The 23,305-nt window shown below is 39.1% G+C and overlaps 1 protein-coding gene across 2 annotated transcripts in view; it reads right to left on the reverse strand.

Annotated features, from left to right (window-relative positions):
- LOC131693248 (supervillin) overlaps positions 1-23,305 on the reverse strand; it is a 322,482-nt gene that overhangs the window by 284,050 nt on the left and 15,127 nt on the right. For both annotated transcript variants that reach the window (XM_058980923.1, XM_058980922.1), the window contains one exon: positions 21,023-21,566. In XM_058980923.1, coding sequence (XP_058836906.1) covers positions 21,023-21,566 — 544 coding nt within the window. The remainder of the gene's footprint in view (positions 1-21,022; positions 21,567-23,305) is intronic.

Consider the following 23,305-nt stretch of genomic DNA (forward strand, 5'->3'; position numbering starts at 1 on the left):
TAACATTTACAATATATAGAATTTACACCTACAAATTTATGTTGTTTTTGCTTGGGGCAAAAACTAACTCCGGTCTGGAAATCGCGTTGGGTTGTAACCTGAAGTATATTTCTGGTTCGCCAACATCACCTCTGTTTTGCGTGAACCTAACTCAATTTCATCATAAAACGCTTGTTTGAAATATCTATCCTGGTTTCGTCCCTAGATTCTCAAACGAAAACGTCAATAGAAACAATTCCGAGACTTCAAGGAATCTAAGGATATACATTTTTTAAAAATCCGACTCTGAACAGCTAAGAAATAGGGTTTTAAAATATATAAAACTCAGAAACCGCTGTACCGTTTTAAATGAGATATCAGTAGAGCCCTTAAATAGTAGCACTCAAACACGTAAGATTAATTTATAATTCGGCGGTTTAAACCTGCGTTAAAGATGTGCTCCTTATGTTATACAAAACTATCTAAACAAGGAACTGGGGAGTACGCAAGCCACACCCCCTCTTGTTTTCATTTTCTGACTACGTTTATGTTGTTCAGCAATTCATTCTGAACATTTCCTTCAAAAGTACCAAGTCTCTGCGATGAATATATTCTCATTTATTCATGTTTAAAGTATCGGTGTCGTGGTGTACCAACAGTGTTGGAAGAAATAATTAATTTCTGCATTTGGATTGAACCATAAATATTGAAATCGTTATAACTATTTTTTGAAAACTCGTAGCTAGTTATCGTCTTTGAAAAAGTTGTTAACCAAGGTTTGAATTATCGTTTTATAAAGCTGGTTTTTCATATTGAGTGAAATAGCGATCTTTAATAACGTAAATGCAAAATAATTGATTTCTCCATATAAAATCCCATGCAAACTTTAAACGCAATGCGCAAACCCGGGCAGCAACCGACCGCTCCCAAACTTTGCACAGGCATGTGGGACCACAAAAGGAACTCAAAAAGTGCTGTGCTGAAAAATGTCATTTTCGAGCCACTCTAATGCACACACATGTACAGCTACCGAAGTTCGGCATTCCACCGTTCAATGTCTTTGCGGTAATATGGGTTTAATACCGCAATGTTTAATTACATGGTCTATTACCAAAAAGATAATAGAATCTTACCCAAAACTTACTTACAATTTTGGGTGCTTTGTTGAACATGACACTCGAAGGTGCGATACGAGGGTCTGATGTACAATGTACGGACCAATAACCGCGAGATTCTCCGTGCTTCTTGACTTCGAGGACTACATCGACACCATTGACAGTGATCGCAGATCAGTGGAAGAGGCATGTGAATCTTTCAAAAGAAGAGTCTGCGAGATTAAGACTACCTATAATCTCGGAGAAGACAAAGTGCATTGTAGTTAGTAGACTGCGACACAGTCCGACCGATGCACTATGGGAAGGTTCCATACAAACAGGTGGCCAAAATTTTTTTGTCTCATATTCTTTCGCGAAAAGCTTGTTTGAGTTGTTAATAATGAACGAAACTCATAATGGACGTATCCAGGTTTAAAAACCTTAAGGGGGACGAGGAGGGGGAGAGGGGGGGGGGGGGTTGGTGTAAAGTATTCAATGTAATTTTTTTTTTCAAACAAATAAAAAAGAGGCACAGAGAGTTTTAGTCAATTCAATCGCTTTCCATATAATGATGCAGTGTTTGAACAATATTTTCGTAAATTTTCATTGGTCAAGTGACAGTGAATTTCCGAAGGCACCTCGAAAAAATGCGGTGTGCATCATAACTCAAAATCTACTGGGCCAATCGTTTCGAAATTTTTCACAGTTCTTCTTCACATCATTCTCCAGGTTACTACAAGACCTTTCGATAAAATTATTATCACAACAATTTTTACAAAAAATGTTAGTAGTTTTTTTTAGCGAAAATGGGACTTTGGCTTCAAAGTGTTACGAAAAACTCTAAAAGCGAAAAAAGGGAAAAACTCAGATAAAATGTGCTTTCTAATCTTCAAACCAATAGTAACGGAGAGAGAATGCATGTCGCAAAAGAGACATAAATATTTCAATTTATTCATTAAATAGAAGTAAATAGAAAGTAGTTTGAAGTGCATAGGCTATTTAGTGGTTTTTTCAATGTTGAAATGACCAATGAGCTTTAAAAGAAATGTCGCTCTTTCAGTTAATTGCTATGCCAATATATCTTCTTCATATTTATAGCTTGCGATTAATTGTTGTTTCATTTGGAACTCTTGTTCCGGAGATATAGTATAATGAATCCTGTATACACCAATATCACGAAAACGAAATAGTTAAAACTATCAGAATAGGTATTGAAACACATTTTTTATATTACGAGTGGCCATAAAAAAATTCTTGGTCACAAAACCTGCTTTTGACGATTCCGGGGCTCATTATTATAAGCATGAACATTTTTGAATTTACAAATCATGCTATTTAAAAATTTCAAATATTTGGTTACATTGATCGCGTTAACGGTAAGTTGGAAATTCCAGTACAACTCAGTACCATTTATTGCTACACAGTAATGTTGAATAGCAAAAATGTAGTCATATACTGAAGTATCCTTTTCTGATGATGCGTTCTCAGTTTAGGGCAAATTCGGGCAACTAAAATCTTCGCTATAAGTTAGAAGATGCCTTATCCTTGCATCCCCCATTGAGAATTCCGGGGGACATTGGGGGACTTTTTTCCCGGATCCAATTTGTGGATATTTTAGGACTTTGAATCGTTATTTTTCATATTACTCCAAACCAATGTAATATATATGCATTTTCAATAATATAATCACAAAGTTGACATTTTTAGCTTTAAAATGGCATATTTGAACATATATTTCATTCAAAATTCAGCAAAGATACGAACAGTTGAAAAAACGCACGTGATATTTCTATTTTTCAAAATTTTTATCTTTGGACACCCATATACACAGTTAAGTTTTCGAGATACTCTGGGAATTTCTTAGCTAGAGTATATATAAACATTCAGTATAGAATTAGTTTAAATTGGAGTTGATGCAATTTTCGATTCTTGGCCACATGCCTCCCCATAGTGCGATGTTGGTTCCGAGATGAAAGTCGATGGGGTATGGAAAGAAGTTGTCGAAAAAGTATATATCTTGGACCAGGTGTGTTGCAGCTACGAATAGGACTTTGTACGGTTTACGTAGTCAGCAAAAGTACGGTAATCTACAGAAGTGCACAAAACTTGCTCTATGCATATCGCTGATACTTCCTGTTGCAGTCAAGAGACATGGACGTTTAAGGTAACGGACTATCAAGCGCTCGGTGAGAGAAGAATTCTGGGTGCAATGCTCGGCGGCACTGTAGAAAACGGAGAATAGTGCAGACGCATGAACCATGAGCTGTATCTAGTGCACAAACATGCTGACAACGGAAGTTTGATAAAATACGGCAGACTACAATGGGGTGGACATGTAGCGCGATTTTCGGAAAAAAGGCCAGCTGGAGTTACGTTCAACGGAGAACCTGGAAGAGGTCATTAACATCGAGGCAGACCCTGCACTGTCTGGCTATGTGTCACCGAGGAAGATGCGGTTGGCGTTCAATGAGACTGGAGAAGGGCGGCCAACGATCGAGTAACCTGGAAATCTTACAATATTCCTTTAAGTAGTCGCAATGGTAATCAAGGCTCCAAAAGAAAAAAAACCCGGAAATCTAAAACATATTCGGTTAAAGGATGGGAGCTCTCCGGTTATTCGGGCACGATGATGTTGATAATTTCAAATTTTTATTATACATTTTATTTATAGTCTACAACATCCATACGGTACAGTCCCCTTAATGTATGCTAAGCTAGGCTCAATCGATCAGAGAAGTCGTTACAACCGTATACGATACGATCAGTTCTAATTCTGCTATTCGCATATCGTGTGTGAGCATAGATTAACGTGTTACGAAAATCGTTTTGTATGTGAACGGCGATAAATAGCGCCATTGGAGCGATAAAGCACTGAAACCAAAAGAGTGTTTTCAATGAGGCGTATCTGCATCTCGTTAAAAGAGTATTAAAAATTCCGGCATCTTAGTGCCCCAATTAAAAACCGTTAGTGGACAATGGTTTCTCGATTTCTTATTTCAATAAAACTATATTCATTTAGGTCATTGTAATATATAATAACGTCGACAAATAAAACAAATATCAGAGGTTCCAGATGGCTTCCCTGAGGCACACCCCAAATATTTTTAATAAGATTGAGCATGTAATGATTACACTAACAAAGGCGGATTGTTTTGAAAAGAGGACTGCAATCAGCCGGCCAATAACCGAAGAATCTCTTTTTTTTGTTTCGATTATAGAGGTTTTAACCTTAAGGTCATTCGCCTCTTCGGGTTAGAAAAATCTCTTATGAAAAATTTATAACCCTATGTGCGGGGTCGGGACTCGAACCCAAGTGCGCTGCGTACAAGGCAATCGATTTACCAACTACACTACGCCCACCCTACCGAAGAATCTCTAGTCGCTGACGTTTCAATAAAGCTATGTCAGAACATATGTCGAAATCAGTTCTTCCGCCCAACAGTGGGAACGAAATATTAATCTCGCAACGCTCTTTACAATCTAACCGCATGGGTCGTATAACCAAAACTAGTAGTAAATGATTTTCGTGTTTTGTGGGACAAAATCCATAGTGAGATACTAATCCTTTTCTTTCTGTTTAAAAAAAAAAACTATTCACTAAGCTGGAATTCGTTATTCTCTAGAAAAATAGACTGACATTCCTGTGATCAATGAAACTCACAAAGACTTTAATTGCAAATAGTAAACGTTAATTTCAAGCCCAACATGTTTCTGACCACTAAAATTGTTTCAATGAAATCGATAAACCAACACAAATCAACTCAGCGTAGTAGACTTCCATGTCATAAACAACGTTTAAAAAAGCCAAACACCATCCGGATTCCGAGTATTGCCTCCGTCAACCCCGCATCAGTCTACTCTCTGTCTTGTATAATTATCATCAATCATCTCATGTTTCGTCGCAACTGCGACTGACTGCAGTCGATTCCCAATTAAATCCACAGTGCACAGCGCAGAAAAGTTTTTCCACGTCTAACTTGGAGTAACCTCCATCCATCGAACACTTTTACGTCCGGCCGATACAATTGTCATAAAATGCGCTCCTCCCTCCCTGCCCTTCAACATGCACACGTCATAACAAAATGATCTTCCGCACAGGAAAACCTCTACAACAGCATTCACCATGGAGATATGAGTCAGAGCATTGACATAGGAGCAACCCAAACTTTTATCTGACATTGATCTGCATGACGTTTCACCCCATCTTCGATGCTATCCGTTTCCTTGCGACGACGACGACGACTACTTGGTCGGCCGATCGCCCAGAAACTTGTGTACATATTTTCGCAAAAAAAAACTCTCACCACTACATGCTACCTTTCGCAAAGTCAGGCATCATAAACTGGCGAATAATACTTGAAAGGGAAACGTACCTTCAGAAATTGAACGCGCACAGTCGTAAATTGATCCCAAACACCTTCAGCGCCGACGACGACGGGCAGGCAGGCAGTTGGAGGGACAGAAAAAAACAGTAAGTCGTCGCTCCTTAAAATTTCACTACCTCTTCAAGGTGATACCAGGAAAGATGGTTGGCTTCGCTCTTTCAGTTATTCTGAAAATGTTTTCGTAACTTTTCACTATTGCACACTCCACGAATTCTCACAAACCATACGTTCCGATGGTTGTGTATTATTTTTCAGATATGAGAACGGCTGCCTGCACGGGGATAAATAAACAAACCGATCAGCGCTTATTTAGCGACGAAACACGTTTTCATCCCAGCATTTAGCTCTCGAGCACAACACGCACTTGTAGAGTTGAACACGAATGAGCTATGGAAAGGCACACCAGTCAGCGAACCAGCCAGCCTGCGGCTATAATGATATGTAAACAAACTTGAAAACAGAGAAACTGGCCAAACTTCCTACGCAGAAGCACCAGCAGCAAGCACACAAGACAGCGCAGCTGTTCAACGATCACTGCAATCGGCTGCGAAGGTCTTCAGTAGCTACTACGACCAAAAATTTATCGTTGGCACAGTGCTTAGAATATCACCTTAAAATGCACACTTCTTGTCTTAGGCAATTTAACTATCTGCACCCCAGTTGTGAAATGTGAACAGTAAACACTCAACCACTAAAGGATGCTAGTGATTAAACTCACAGATGCTCACTTAACCAATTCGTCTTCAAACATAAAGAACTTCACCAGCACTACCCTCCCACAATCCGAAACGCAACAAACCAGACCGTGTCAATCTGTCAATAAACTGTCCGTCGTGTTTGATTAGACTGCTGCAATCTACCGACCCGATGATAGATCAGTTGCACAAGCAAAACGGCACACGTTACTGAAGAAATAAAAACACTCCTCTCACATCGAGTCAGAACTTAAGTCTCAAACCCGAGAAGATCCGTAGATAAGGAGCACACACAGCGTAAAAAATATTAACATCCACCACCGACAACAGACGGGACTTGAATGAATGGGTGAAAAGTGTGCATACATAAAACAGCCTACCACACAGAGTGTGCTGAAAATGAACACACCGATATGATGCGAAGCCGGGCGCCCCCAGCGGATAGCAAAACAGAGACCGACCATGCGCACACATCGCCAATAATAGTAGCAGCGGCGGCGATGCATGAACGTAGGTACCGCCGTACCAACGAAAAACAACAAATTAAATACAAAGATCTGTCTCGTCGTCAACACGACGATCGAGACGATTCGCGCGAAAGGCAGGCGCAGCCACCCTTCGTTTAGCACCCGTCTACTCAACAGCCAGCAGCAGCACATACATATATCCATACAGCCCATAAACATGCTCGCGTTCATTCGCGCCCTTTCGATGCGGTTCTGAGCCAGCTGATCGGGCTCGCTTGGTGTGCGTGAGAATGAACTCGGTCGTGGTGTTAGATGTAGGGGACATTTGGGTATGGCGGGGTGCTCAAATCATTTCAAAGCGACAATAAAAAACGAATTTACCAAAAATCTACTGGTTTATCTGTGGGTTTTGAGCCACTGAACACTATAATCATAGTTAGTGTTGAAGCGTTTTGAATTTAAATTTTTTATTTTATGTTCAGAAGTTTTTGTGTACACATATTTCGAGCACTGGTTGACGATTTCGCCAATTTTTTCTATTGTTTCAGAGAGCAAGTAAGGGCGTTATAACCCTGGCTCATTAGCCAGGCAGGGCTAAATACTTCTTTCCCATCCCAGGAACCTAGGACAAAAGGAGTGACATTAACCTTCTTAGCAAAGTCACTCCCAACGATTTATCGACCCCCCATCAAATTGAAACGGTTGTGTATGGTTGTCCACGTTTCTTCCTTATTCAAGGTTCAAAATAATCCGTTGATTAAATTATTCATTGAATGAATAATTTGATTTCCGTATAATTTTGAATCATCTTTATTTTGTACGCTGCACAGTTGGCCTGGCCGCTTTAATGCTTGTGTCATATTCAATATGTGCCACCAACATTAATAATGACAAGAAAAATTGTGGGCGAACGTCTGCAATTTTCCAGGATCCCTACATGTATTGGCTGTGTATGTGTAGACTAGACTAGACTAAACATATATTTCGAGCACTGGTTGATTGACTTGACTATCAGGAATCAGTAGCGACTGCTCTAATAAAAAAAAGTTATACACGAACTTTAGCCCATATAGTGCAACGATTCCACATATTGTTTGGATGATACCCTGAACAGGTCGTCAGGCTCTTAAATCATATGATGTTTATTAGGGATGGCTCAAATAAAACGCTCCCCATGTTGATCGGACACTGAAAATATAAATTCGCAAATAGAATGAAAATTATCGTGCAATGCACTAGGGCATTCGTCGTTTACTGAAACGAAGTATTTTCGTGCATTGTAAATAGTAGCTTTCGTTAATTTAATGAGCTGAACAAATGGCTCCAAATTTTTTGTCGCGAAGGAAACGAAATATTTCGTTGTTTTAATAAATGTTTGTGTATAGCACACGCAGAAAAAAGATTTGTAGGTTCAATAAAAATATGGATTAAATTCATTAAATAAAATTACTGGTAGGGAGACGATAAATTTATTTATTGAATTGAACAAAATTTATTTATTGCTTCAATAAAAAAATTATTGAAATTAAAAAAGGTTTTATTTAAAGCAAAAATATATGGTTGTAGCAATAAAAAATATTTCCAGACCAATAAGTTTATTGTTTCAAGTAATAAACAATAAACGATAGGATTCAATAGCATATATTTTTGGTTTTAATATGCTTAATTTTTCTGCGTGTACGAAGGATTTCGTTGGTAGCACGAATTCATTTTCGTTCATCTTAAAAAGGTTTTCATATTTATTTACATAGGGGGACCCAGGACTATTGAGACCATGCAGTAGTAATTCAGAGCCCCTCGATAGACAATCGTAAGGTTTTCTGACAGTCATACATATTCTTGGAAGTACCAGTCTAAAACATCAGGTTTGACAGATTTAGAAAGGAGATAGGGGAATTATGGTTAAAACCGACACCTTAAGCTTAACACTTTTTTTAAGTTGCCACAAAACCAATAAAATTATAATTTTAATGCACAACTCTTCTTCAGAAAATTCTTAACAAGACTTAATTTTTTCAGCGCTTCGAAAAATTAATTTCATTAAAAATTATTGGTTGTAAAACTTGGAAAACAAAGTGACTTTTTGTAGGCACTGCGGGTAAAACCGACAACATATAGGGGTAAGATCGACACCCCTTTAATTTATTTTCTCTCCGCTTTATTAAAATCTTCATCTTTATTAAAAATTAGATATATGCGTGATTAATAAAGTGTGAGTATGTATGATGCAAAATATGTGCTTTTTATTGCTTCATCATGTAGTGATGGGAAGAAAGATCGAAAGCGTAGTACTATAAATAAGAGTATTTTATGCTATAGGATTATTTATTGATATGAGTATTTCCAAATAATTCTTGCGCACATCATTGCAACCTCCAGTGTCATTTTATTTCGTAAGAGAAGATTTGCAAGCGTTCTACGTTCTGCTAATTGGATTCATTCACTTATAAGTGACACACACACTTCTTAGTAAAACTATCTTTTTCAGATATCATTTTTCGGACTCTGAGTATCAACGATATATTGGGGTATACATAATATCATTGTCTCATTGTGATAAAGTTCGTCTATGACAAACCAAGAGAACACTAGAAATTCGGTTTGATGAGCTTTTTGCAGAAATAGCTAAAGCTTCGATAGAATTAGATAAGCAAAAACTTTAATTTGATTTTTAAAGAGACTTATAAGAAATAAACAATAAAAGTATTTCTGTGTATTTCAGCTATTACTATAGTGTCCTAATAGTGTAATTGAAGTGTCACAAAGATCCCCAGCCTTTTGTAATGAATCGCAAGTAAACACAACCATCTAAACAATGTGTCGGTTTTACCCCAACAGCGCACATTTTTTATAAAAGCAATTAAAACTATTGAATTTCTCAAACTCGTCTTCAATGCACCTACTTGATTATAGGAAAGGATGATAATAATAGGTACTGAAAAATGGGGTGATTTGAAAAGCTTTTGTTCGGTTAAAACCTTAAAATCTACCAACGAAATTTTACATCCACACGAGTATGAACGCTAAACGCTTATTTTTATGACATTCGGCGCACTAACGTAAATCCATTTTTTCTTCAAATGCTCTACATAAACGTACTAATAATAATGTATCATTATGAAATGAATAAAAATTTGATATCTAGAAAAAGTTGTGGGGTGTCGGTTTTACCCACAGTGTCGGTTTTTCCCACAATTCCCCTACGTGTTTCATTATTTGCCACCCTCAAAACAAAAATCATTATGATGGCAAAACCGTGATTAAAGTAACACATACAAATGAAAAAAACAATCATTCGTAACCGAGCGTTCGTTCGTTACACACGCGCGTTGTTTGTTGTAAAATTATCTTGAGTTAGGCGATATCGGTGAAGGTGTTTGTGTATTCCAGCAAGGGCTGGAATATAAACATTATAAACATTAAATTGTGTCAGGCAGTGCAGTATAATGCGGTGCTAAACAGTTTTTTTTCCTGAAAGACGGCTTTGTTTAGACGAGCTATACCAGCTATCTACTGTGTGAAGGTCATGCTGGTGACGGATAAAACAAACGAAGGATCACTTTACCTGCCAGCTCGTCAGGAACCAACTGGTGAAGTGTTTCGTTTTTTTACTTTTCTTATCGATTGTTTTCATTATTGTTCTTGTTTTTTTTTATTTTGATTTAAGCTAAATAGTGCGGTCGAACGTGTTGCTAACGCAACAAACCGGATCAAGGAGAAGGATCACCCTCCAAAGATGAATCTTTTGGGAAGAATTATCGCACCTATTTGATTCGGAGACAGAAGTTGTTACCTCCGGACCACCTTCTCCACTTCCCCCCAATGTCTCACAGCCCCCCCCCCCCACAGACAAGGTTTACCAAGATGGATCCGCAGGTCCTTGGGTAGTATACTTTCGACCCAGCACAACTGCTGCGCGGGAGCTGACAAAACGTTGCTCGGCCGTAGCCGAGATTAAAAAGGTACAGTCAGATAAACTGTGCGTAGTCGTTACTGACTTGAAGCAGGCCAACGGTATCGTTAGCAATAGCTTTTTACGATGGAGTATAGCGTCTATATTCCTTCTCGTGATGTGGAGATTGACGGTGTGGTAAGTGATGCAGTGATCTGATGAATGATGGGGATGGCCGCTCTGAGGACCCAAACCTTCAATCAGTTAAGATTTTGGAGTGCAAGCAGTTGCACTCAAAGTCCATCGAAGATTGGAATTACTATCTATCAGACTCGTTTTGCGTAACCTTCGCCGGATCTGCGCTTCCGAGCTACGTTGAAGTGGGAGGAGCTCGTCTACATGTGCGTCTGTTTGTACCGCGGGTCATGAATTGTTCCAATTGCAAGCAGCTAGGTCACACGGCCACCTACTGTAGCAACAAACAACGGTACGGTAAATGTGCGAACTGCCATGCGGATTACACTTGTAGTAGGCCCGCTGAGAAGTGTGTTTACTTTGGGGAGAATCCGCATGCACTTTTGACATGCCCAACGTACAAACTTCGCGCGGATAAACTGAAGCGATCCGCCAAAGATCGTTCCAGACGCTCTTACGCAGAAACGTTTAAAAGAGCTGTTCCACTTATCTCCGAAAACCCATTCGCTCTCTTGCCAACTGACGATAACGCCTCTAACGACCCTTGCCGGGGGCCATTCTTTGGCTCCGCTCGGAAACACTAGGAAAGGACCTAATCCAAACTCACCCGAACTTCCGCACAAGGGTCTTAGATCGTCCCAAAAAAGGAAACAAAATAAAAATAATTCATCAACTGGAAGTGCTGCTGCAAATCCGAAGATAATACCTCCTGGTTTTGGGAAATTGAGATACAACCAGGAGTTCCCAGCACTCCCCGTGGTGCCAAAAATCCCAAGTGCTCCCATTTTACAGTCAGATACTCAATCAGAAACAAGATTCCTTAAATTTTCTGACATTGTGGACTGGATATTCACAGCTTTCAGCATTACCGATCCTAAAAAGTTTGCTGGTTGCTATTCTACCAACAGTAAGAGCATTTTTAAAACAGTTGACTGAACAATGGCCCCTCCTTGCAGCGATCGAATCCTTCGATGGCTAACTTATTAAACGCAATCACGGATCTGATCACTGTCTTACAGTGGAACTGCAGAAGTATTATCCCCAAAATTGATTCATTAAAACACTTGCTAGATTACAATAATTGTGATGCCTTTTTCCTATGTGAAACATGTCTTATCTCTACTATAAATCTCAACTTCCACGGTTTTAACATTATCCGCTTGGATCAAGAAGACTCATATGGAGGGGTACTTTTAGGGATCAAAAAGTGCTACTCCTTCAATCGAATCAATCTCCCTTCGACGCTAGGCATTGAAGTTGTCGCTAGTCAAACAACAATAAAAGGCAAAGATCTTTGCATTGCTGCTATTTACATTCCTCCTAGGGCCATGATGGGATATCGTAGACTCTCTAACGTGATTGAACACCTTCCCTCGCCCCGCCTGCTTCTTGGAGACTTTAACTCTCACGGTACACGGTGGAGATGTCTGTACGACGATGATCGATCCTCAACAATTCAAGACCTTTGTGACAACTTCAATATGACAATTCTGAACACAAGGGAAATGACACGGATTCCTTGACCACCAGCGCAAGCAAGTGCACTGGACATATCTCTATTAGGGTGTCCCAAAATGACATCATGTTAAAAAAGTCATCGGGCTCACTTCTTAAATGAAAGGTTAGGGTATTAGGACCACTTTCTTCTTCGGAGTGAGTTTGCTAAAACGTTTCCTACTGGTGGCGACTTTTGATTTTTTGAAAAATGGGCCGATTTTGGATAAAATTTCAAATTTATGCCTGTTGAAGTGGTCCTGAACTGTCTTAGATATTTTTTCAGCATTTTTTATTTTTTTGGAGATCCAAACAGAGAAGTTTGGTTAGTTAGTTTGTACAAATTTTGAATTATAAGAGCGGCAGAGCCATTAAAACTTAGTAAAAAGTGAAATTTTTGGTGCTTTTCAGTATTTTTTCTTCAAAACTGGGTATCTATAAAATTTTAAAAGTACAGAAAACACTTTATATAGTTGAGCCGAATTCAGGGGCGTAATTTTGCTGAAGAAAGTGTATAGCTACGGCCAATGGGGTATAAGTTATTTACGTTTTTGTTAAATAACCTTTTGACATTTTATGATATTCATAAAAAATAACACTGTTCTGCAAAATAAAACAACTTAAGTGGGCTTAGTCCGCATATTATTTTTCGGAAAATAGAAGGAAAATGATGAAAAATGGCGTTTTTCGCTTGCCTCTAGTACATCAGAATCGGTTTTTATGAGCATTTGACGATTTTTTTAAAAAATATTTTTTATATTAATAGCCACCTAGCGGGTTTGAAAATCACTAAAATTAAACAAATATGTCGAGCTAATGGCAAGTTATGGCGTATATTTGAAGGCTGAATTGATTAACGTACTTTTAATTTGTATATAAAGTCTTATTTTCATGTTAGGAACTTTGAAATGGAGAAAAATGCAGAAGAGTGAGATGAGTGTTGAAAAACTGATATTTCCTGTATAGATCACATAATTCCGATATAGTCAAATTTGGGGCAAATACCCTCGAAAAAATTTTACAACAGAATACAGCGGATCTTCTGACACAATCGTTTTGTTGAAGATGCCTCCTAGAAGTAATTATGGAGAATTAACTCTTCAAAAAATAATTAGAGACTTGGCGTCATTAGCAAAGTTATTATTTTTATAATTTGAGTTACCAAAAAAATCATCAGATGCTCATTAAACCTCGTCCTGACATACTAAAGACGTACAAAAAACGTCATTTTTCATAATTTTCCTTCTATTTTTCGAAAAACAATGTGTGGTCAAAGCACATTTGAACTGATTTACTTTTTGGAACAGAATTATTTTTGATAAATTGCTAAAAATGTCAAAGGTTATTTAACAAAAACTTAAATAACTCATACCCCATTAGCCATAGCTATACACTTTCTTCAGCAAAATTACGCCCCTGAATTCGGCTCAACTATATAAAGTGTTTTCTGTACTTTTAAAATTTTGTAGATACCCAGTTTTGAAGAAAAAATACTGGAAAGCACCAAAAATTTCACTTTTTACTAAGTTTTAATGGCCCTGCCGCTCTTATAATTCAAAATTTGTACAAACTAACTAACCGATCTTCTCCGTTTGGATCTCCAGAAAAATAAAAAAATACTGAAAAAAAATCTAAGATAGTTCAGGACCACTTCAACAGGCATAAATTTGAAATTTTATCCAAAATCGGCCCATTTTTCAAAAAATCAAAGTCGCCACCAGTAGGAAGCGTTTTAGCAAACTCACTCCGAAGAAGAAAGTGGTCCTAATACCCTAACCTTTCATTTAAGAAGTGAGCCCGATGACTTTTTTAACATGATGTCATTTTGGGACACCCTAATCTCTATGCTCAACATCACTACGGTTAGATTGCAAGTGGAAGGTGACATCTGATCCCCAACGTTAGGGACCACCTGCCGATTGTAATTGCAATCACCACAAGACCTTCGGAACCAATCAATGTTCCCAATGACCTCACACGAAACAGTGATTGGAAGAGCTACGCTGCTGAGATATCCAAAACTATCAACTCGACAAAGGTATTTCCCCCGGAGGAAGAGTATAAGTTTTTGTCCAACTCATCCAACTTGTTCAACTTCTCGATACCGCGTTTCAAACTCAGACGAAACGAGTACTCGACATGAGCACCCAAAAACGTTCTCCCAACCCGTGGTGGGACAAAGAGTGCACAGACGTGTAGGCGGAGAAGGCTGCCGCATATAAAACCTTCCGGAACGACGGGTTAGTCGCTAGCTATCGACTGTACGCGATATTAGAAAAGCGAATGAAAAATTTAATGAAAGCCAAGAAACGCAGTTACTGGCACCGGTTTGTCGACGGGTTAACAAGAGAAACATCGATGAGCACTCTTTGGGGCACGGCCCGACGTAAGCGAAACAGTACTTACGAGAGCGTGGAATATTCAAACCACTGGATATTCGATTTCGCCATGGTTTGTCTGGATTCCGCCCCGGCACAGAAAATCTACCGCACCGCGTCGCCTTGCAATACCACGAACGAAACGCCGTTTTCGATGGTGGAGTTCTCACTTGCTCTCTTATGATGTAACAATAAAACCCCAGGGCCAGACAGAATCAAATTAAACTTGTTGAAGATTCTACCAGACTCTGACAGAGACGCTTGTTGAATTTATTTAATAAGTTTCTTGAGAGTAACATTGTCCCACATGATTGGAGACAAGTGAGTGTCATCGCCATCCAAAAACCAGGAAAACCAGCCTCCGACCACAACTCGTATCGACCGATTGCAATGCTATCATGTATCCGGAAGTTATTCGAGAAAATGATCTTGTTTCGCCTCGACAATTGGATCGAAGCAAATGGCTTTACTGTCAGATACACAATTTGGCTTCCGCAAAGGCAAAGGGACGAACGACTGCCTTGCGTTGCTCTCAACAGTAATTCCAATGGCATATGCTAACAAAGAGCAGATGGAAGCAGTATTCTTGGATATTACGGGGGCTTTCGATTCAGTTTCCATCAACATTCTTTATGAGAAGTTGCACCAGCATGGTCTTTCACCAATTTTAAACAACTTTTTGCTAAACCAGTTGTCCGGAAAACAAATGTATTTCACTCGCATGGTGATTTATCGACATCACGATTTAGCTACATTGGCCTTCCCCAAGGCTCATGTCTAAGCCCTCTTCTCTACAATTTTTACGTGAATGACATTGACGAATGTCTTGTTAATTCCTGCACGCTAAGGCAGCTTGCAGGTGACGGTGTGGTCTCTATTACAGGTCCCAAGGCCAGCGACTTGCAAGAACCACTGCAAGATACCTTGGACAATTTTTCTGCTTGGGCTCTCCAGCTGGGTGTCGAGTTCTCTACGGAGAAAACTGAGATAGTCGTATTTTCTACGAAGCGTGAACCAGTGGAACTACAGCTTCAGATAATGGATAAAACTATTGCTCAGGTTTCAACATTCAAATATCTCGGGGTCTGGTTCGACTCTAAAGGTACCTGGCGATGTCACATTAGGTATCTGAAACAGAAGTGCCAACAAAGGATCAACTTTCTCCGAACAGTAACCGGACATGGAGAGACCTGATCAAGCTGTACCAAACAATTATACTATCTGTGATGGAGTACGGATGTTTCTGCTTTCACTCCGTTGCAAACATACATTTCATCAAACTAGAGAGAATCCAGTATCGCTGTTTGCGCATTGCCTTGGGTTGCATGCACTCGACCCATACGATGAGTTTAGAAGTGCTGGCGGGCGCGTCCTCCCACTAAAAAATCGATTTTGGGACCTCCCATGTCGATTGCTCATTCCATGCGATATTTTGAACCCATTGGTGATTGCAAATTGCGAAAGACTTGTCGAGCTCAATTCTCAGACCCGATTCATGTCCTTGTACTACGATTACATGGCACAGAACATCAATTCATCTTCGTATAACATTAACCGTGCTCATCTCTTAGATACTTCTGCTCCAACTGTATTTTTCGACACATCCATGAAGGAAGAGATTTGTGGAATCCCGGATCACATTCGCCCATAAGTGGTCCCAAATATTTTCTATAATAAATACCATCAAGTCGACTGCGGCAAAATGTTCTACACTGACGGATCAATTCTCGACGGGTTCGGTATCTTCAACGAAAATCTTGCTGCCTCATTCAAACTCAATGATCCTGCTTCAATTTACGTTGCAGAATTAGCTGCCATTCAGTATACTCACGGGATCATTGACACCCTGCCAGCAGACCATTACTTTATCGTTTCGGACAGTCTCAGCTCCATTGAGGCCATCCGTGCGGCGATGCCTGGAAAGCACTCACCGTATTTCCTGGAGTAAATACGGGGATATCTGAGTGCTTTATCTGAAAAATCTTACCAGATTACCTTGGTTTGGGTCCCGTCACATTGCTCTATTGCGGGAAATGAGAAGGCGGACTCTTTAACCAAGGTGGGCGCATTAGAAGGCGACACTTACGAAAGACCAATTTGCTTCAATGAATTTTTCAGTATCACTCGTCAGAGGACGCTCGATAGTTGGCAAACTTCATGGAGCAATGGGCATCTGGGACGGTGTCTACATTCCATTATCCCGAAGGTATCAACGAATGCTTGGTTTAAGGGCTTGGATGTGAACCTTATTCGTACGATGTCAAGGTTCATGTACAACCATTACACGTTTGATGCGCATCTCCGTCGTATAGGGCTTGCTAACAGTAATCACTGTTTGTGAGAACGGCTTTCACGACAACGAGCATGTTGTTTGGCTGTGCGGAGAGTACTGTGTTGCCAGGTCCCAAACTCCCATCTAATAGATTCCCTTCGGGCCCGAGGTAGATCACCCTATGTGCCAGTCCGGGACGTCCTGGCAAGCCGTGACCAAATTTTTCTTATCTACATTTTTTGAAAACTATTGATGTCCAAGTTTAATGCATTTTTCCCTCTCATTCACAGTAGAACCTCGTCAACCTCTCCCTGTATCTGCAATATGGCAATGCCTCACGAGTCTACGATGTATACCCTTCTTGATAACCGTCCATCCAGAACATCATGACAGCATCGGAGTGCTAATAATCATTCGAAATATCTACCCTCCCCTCGCCCCTGCGATTATAGGATGGAAATCACTACAAAAAAGTGTGCATATCCGCCACAATGAGCAACCAACCAATGACAATGTCAATATACAATGTAGCCTACTTCCTACCTTTTCCCTTACTAGCATAAGAGGGGAGTAAGCCGCCCCTAAATACGGCTTTTGTTTCCCCCATTAACACTTGAAATGTAAATAAAAATGAATAATCGGCCTCGTTGGGCCTAAATAAACATAGTTAAATAAAAAAAACCGGCCAAACTTTCAACTCATGGAATTATACAGGGTGTTTGGTTCATGATTAAGAATCTCTCGAAGGGTGATTAACTGTCATATTTGGAGAAAAAAATCGTTCTACACATACCATCAAATCTCAACCGTTACAGAGTTCTTGAACTTTTGGTGTAAAAAACTTATTTATCTTAAAATGCCTCTAAATCGAAAAGTATACCTCGTATTTTAAATCTTTTAGTTCCATTGGAAAGGTGAGAAAATTTTCTATTGAATTGAATGAGAACATATCTTTTAGTTAAATAGTATTAATTTCCTTTTAGTTGAAAAGTAGTTCAAAGTTGGTGTTTTTGATGAGGTTTTTGTTAATTTTTTCAAAATAATGGATTATGATTATAGCAATATCTATTATCCAAAAGATGGGTTTAAGGACGATTCAAAATTTGTTCTTCAACGTGATATTCCTATCTCTTCTTGTTTTCTTGTAATTTCACTTCTAAACTTTTCCTGTAATTGACTTGCAAGTTCTTAAAAGACTCTAATCTAAAAAATATGCTTTATATCGCCATTACCAGGGCTTCATTGGAAAGCTGAGAAAATTTCCTTTCGATGTATGTACAGATATTTTTTAGTTAAGTGTACTAAATGACTTTTTACTAGTAAAATAACTCAAAATTTGCATTTGTGGAGTTTTGTAATTATTCTAATTATTAATCAACTAAATTTATCGTCACTACAACTCGTTATTTGACTCTACAACTCGTTATTTGACATTTTATCACTATCGCTTTTCATTTCGCTGCAATTTAATAGTTAACACAGCATGACCTCATCACAAATACGAAATCGTTGTTTTTGCATATGAAACGAGATCAAAATTTGTAATTTCACTTCTAAACTTCTTGGAAATTAAAAGAGATAATTGAATGGAGTTAAAGGGAGAATTGTAGAACTTGCTGAAACGCATTAATTCCATGATAATAATGGTGAAGTTTATTATTTACTATCTTAAGAAAATAACGAAAATGCTAATAATAACATAAACTTTAAACTAATTAACTTCTAAAAGAATACTAAATTCACTTAACTGAGAGGTATTAATACATTTTTCTCTGCAAAATTTTCCTGGCTTTCGAATAAAAATAAGAAAAGGTACAATAAGTGCCATACTTGTTCAATAAGAGCTAGTATTAGTGAATATGAGATAAACATATCCAAGTTCAATAACCCAAACACATGAAAACAAGACAAGATAAGTGTATCATGTCAAAGAACAAATTATACAACTCTTCACGACTAAAAAATTAAATTATTAGAATGGTGATGTTAACTATTAGGATTTTCGCGAAATGAACGAAAAATCGATCAAAATTGTTAAATTTTAAATAAATTACAGTGAAAAGGTTACTTAACCTCATTAGCTGAAACATTTGAGGACACTTTTCAATGGAAAATTTTCTCACCTATCCAATGGATCCAAAAGATTTAAAATACAAAGTATATTTTTTGAGTTAGAGCTATTTTAAGGCAACTAAGTTTTTAACACAAAAAATTCAATAACTTAGTAACGGTTGAGATTTGAAGGTATGTGTAGAACGATTTTTTTCTCCAAATATGACAGTCAATCATCTCTCAAGAGGTTCTTAACCATAAACCAAACACCCTGTATTATTTCAATTTACCCCGCTACGAGTGGCAAGCCGACACAAAGCACTTGAAAATTGGAATTTTTAATAACCACTATATTTTTAAGTAGATAATATGAATGTTTATTTGTTATCAATAATAAACAGAATATACTCATATTTACCGCAAGCAGATTGGAAATTTTTCATTTTATGATTTCATTAGAGAAGTTCAAATTTCAACTTTGAAAAACCCGCTTCAACTTGCCCTATAGTATAGTTCAGGAATATATTTTGGGATCATATAACTATCGATAAAAGGAAAAATGAAAAATCGATATTTTGAAAGTTATAAATTGAGTGTCCTCCTCAAACGAATCCGACTTTGCTCCATCCTCCCTTAGGAAACAAAAAAGTGTGCAGCTTGTGTTCTACGGATGTGTCTGCTTCGCACCCTTTTGCATTACAGTTCATTCCATCATAATGAATACAAAATTCACCTCCGAGACAGACAAATGATTTTTCAGTTTGTTTTCATCTGATGCTACCGGCATAAACCGCACACATGCACGTACAACGCGCAATGCTACAAAACAATGTCCGTAGGCATATGTTTATGTGTATGCTATGCGATGCTGTTGCTCGTCTTGCGTATATGTAGTACACCGCATGAAGCTGCCGAGGGGTTGCAAAATGTGAATGTTAGCATTGACAGACGTTCAATTGGGCGCGTGTTTTTGGAAGTAAATTTCAGATTATAACGACGATTAGCGGTTTAAATATCACCGAGTGGTGGTGGTGATTTTGGAAGGTTTAGAATGGCCACTGACGCTGCGTCAAAGCTCCATTTAAAAAGTCTGCCAAATCATGGATAGCTTCGTAAAGCGTACAAGACAATGTTGCCAAGACAACTGTGAACCTTTTCAAATTGGGTACACCGCTGTGTGAATGAAGGAGTGTTCTGTTCGGTCCTTTAATTACTTGGCGTTAATGAATGTCAATAAATAAATAATTTTGCTCATCCAACATTCAATATTTGCATCCAATGGTATCAATGCGTGCACCGAGTATTAGCCGCAATACAACACTAAATATTCGTATTCTAAGGATACACTACAGGATTCGAACTGTCAACATGACCCACAGACACAAACATTTCGATCGAAATAAATTCCACACTTGACCCACTGCCCATTAATCGTACTACTTGCTCAAGGTCATTACCAATCACAAAAAATATCGCCCCTACTGACCATTTCTTAACACTCCGCTCACGGCGGCCCAAGCCCGCTGGGAAAGCTCACCCAATGGAACCGTGGGGCTCCGGTGAGCGCAAAGCACCGAATTTTTTTTAATCATCTAATATTTCCAATGCCATCCAACGACGCACTGGCTGACAAAGGTGTTATTAGTTTACAAATTTCTGTCATAACCCTGTGTCTGTGATTGCCGAAAGCAACCCTAGCGTGAAATTGCACCACCATTGCCCCCTGAGTAATGAAGTTAACGGCCTCTCTTTTACAGCTGAACGCCAAAAGATAAAAAAAACGTCTTAACTTTTCCCATGAACGAAATTGACTTATGATGGCTAAGATGAGTTTTAGTTCGTTAAACGAAAGAGAAAGAATAAAGAAGGATTCACGCATCGTTGAATTTGATTCAAAACACCGCTCGTCGAGGAAACATTGGAGGGGCTCGGCATTATGTTCATTGTTGCGGTACTACAATGTAGATACTTGGTGAAAACTTAAGCCACAAAGAAGATAATAGTTTAGCAATGTACACGTAATTATGTTATGCTCTGCTGAACCTGTTCTTATGCAATGATAAATGCATAATTGAAGAATGCGATTTTTTTAAGTAGTATATTATCATCTAAAACTTACCCTTCATTCTGCCGTCTCCGTCTCGCCACAGCGGGGTTCTTCAGGATGGAATCCGCATTTCCGCGACTGCTACCGGGATGTTCCCCATCGCTCGTGGTGCCACTCGCGGCGAAATCACTTTTCCTCAACGGCGCGAACGTGGTCGGTAACGGAGCGGACGGCGCAAAAAGTGCCACTCCACCCGGGGGTGGTACAAAACTACCGGCGGACGAGACGGCCGTATTCGACACATTGCGGAGCATTTTCGCGAGATTCTTACCGGGCGCGACACCGTCGTCATCGTCGGACGAAGAACCGGCGCGCGGAACGTCCTGATCAATGCTGGACACTGTAGTGGACTTTTTGAGATTGCTAACCGACGAGTGGGTGGATTTTTTCAGACGCGATTTCAGCTCGCTGTTCAGATCCGTCGGGAAGAGACCAACGCAGCCGGACTTGGATTTGAGGATGCCTTTCTTCAGTTCCGATACGAATGGTTGCGGCTGCTGAGGTGCTGATGCTGGCAGGTACGCGAACGGTGGTTTACGGGGGGATAGCACTTGATCTGAAAGAGGAGATTCAAGAGGGAAAAAAACGGAAACGGGCGAAACAAGGTCGCATTAGATGATTGTTTGATTCAGGGGTAAATTAGTACGAACAACACCACACAGGTGGACATTATCACAAACAGAAACAAAAAACAAAACAACTTTCTAAAACTAACGTGATCAAAATTAGGTCTGTTAATAGAAATACACACAACAAACAAAGCACAAATATGAGAATCAGCGATCTGATATATTAGGCGAATTGCTCGGCTGGAATTAGTGAAACACCAATGATCGCGAGACTCCAGGGAATGAATTTGTCATCAAAATGCAGAATCATTCAAAATTATAAGTGTTTGTGTCTTAATCGCGCAGGATTTTATTCCATCACCATCTGGGACCCCGTTAGTTTACCTCACCGGATTAGATCGAACTCTTTTCGAGCACTACACACTTCTACCAGCAACAACAATCACCGCCAGATCCCGAACAGTTCAAGAATGGAAAATAAACGTACCGTCGGAGGGGGTAAAGTGACACGGTTGGCACAGAAGTACATATCTACTGGATAGAGGTGTGGTAGGTTCTTGAGTACACGGAGCAAGACTGGTTCTACGTTCTACTTGCTACTGTCAGTCAGGAAATAAGAAGTGGAGGAAAGTCCATTTGTTGTCTTTGTTGACGATTGCGCGTCTCGTCTTCATGGTGCTGTGCTTTTCCACAACGTTTGCGGTTTTGTTGAGTCTCATTGGTTGATCGTTATGTTTGCTATGACTGAATATCACTGGGTTTTAGCCTTTCGCTAATATCGTCTAGGTACTAAAAAAGGAAGTTAATCTATGGAAGGGAATAAAAGGGGAAAATAGATTGCCATTAATGGATCGGTGGTAGACAGAATGATATGTACCCTTTTGAAGCTGAACGTTTGGAGTTAGAAGAGATGGGGAATAATTTACCACGATCTGTCACTACTAGCTGAGTAGATATCACAGTATAGGGAACTGAAGATTTATAACAATCGTTTCTTTAGTACATTTCACATTTATTTGCCCACACCGACGCCTGAGGCGACACAATCATCTGGATCCTAGATAACGGCCTATAAACACATTTACGTCCCTCCCGAAGAGTGCCCGCCATTTTTTCACCAAAAAATCTCAACGACTTCAGCTAGGAATGAACTCTTACTCACTGGAGTGAGAAATAGCCAAGCTTTCCATTCAACCAACACCGGCGCACTCTAGAAATAGTTCTTGATTTATCCTGAATATCACTGTCAAGACAGAAGAAACCGGGTACAGTACTCAATTTATTCGAAGACTACATATCAAGAAGACTGATATCTTTTCCCTCCTCCCATACATATTAGATGCGACAGAAGTTACAGGACCTCTACTGTACGAAAGTAGGAAGCTCAACGTAAAAGTATATAAGTGTTAGTGCATCACTACGAAAAGTAGGGGAACTGTGGGTAAGACGGACAGGTGAGGTAAGACGGACACTTGGTTATTTTAGGGATATAACATTAAATCTTCAATTGCATTGTATGTGTACCCTATCATTATGGGTAACCTTGAATTATGAAACACTTAGTAGGCCTTGAATACTACTAAACGTGTACAATTTAAGCAAATATTGATAATCAGTAGTGCAGTTTCGTGCGGATGTAATTTTCAAGCTTCCGATTTTAAGGTTTAGCGATGAAAAAATCAATTCTTTCGCGGATTTTTTCCTTTATTTCGATAAAGTAACTCTT

Source organism: Topomyia yanbarensis, chromosome 3, assembly GCF_030247195.1.
Source record: "Topomyia yanbarensis strain Yona2022 chromosome 3, ASM3024719v1, whole genome shotgun sequence".
Lineage (NCBI taxonomy): Eukaryota > Metazoa > Arthropoda > Insecta > Diptera > Culicidae > Topomyia > Topomyia yanbarensis.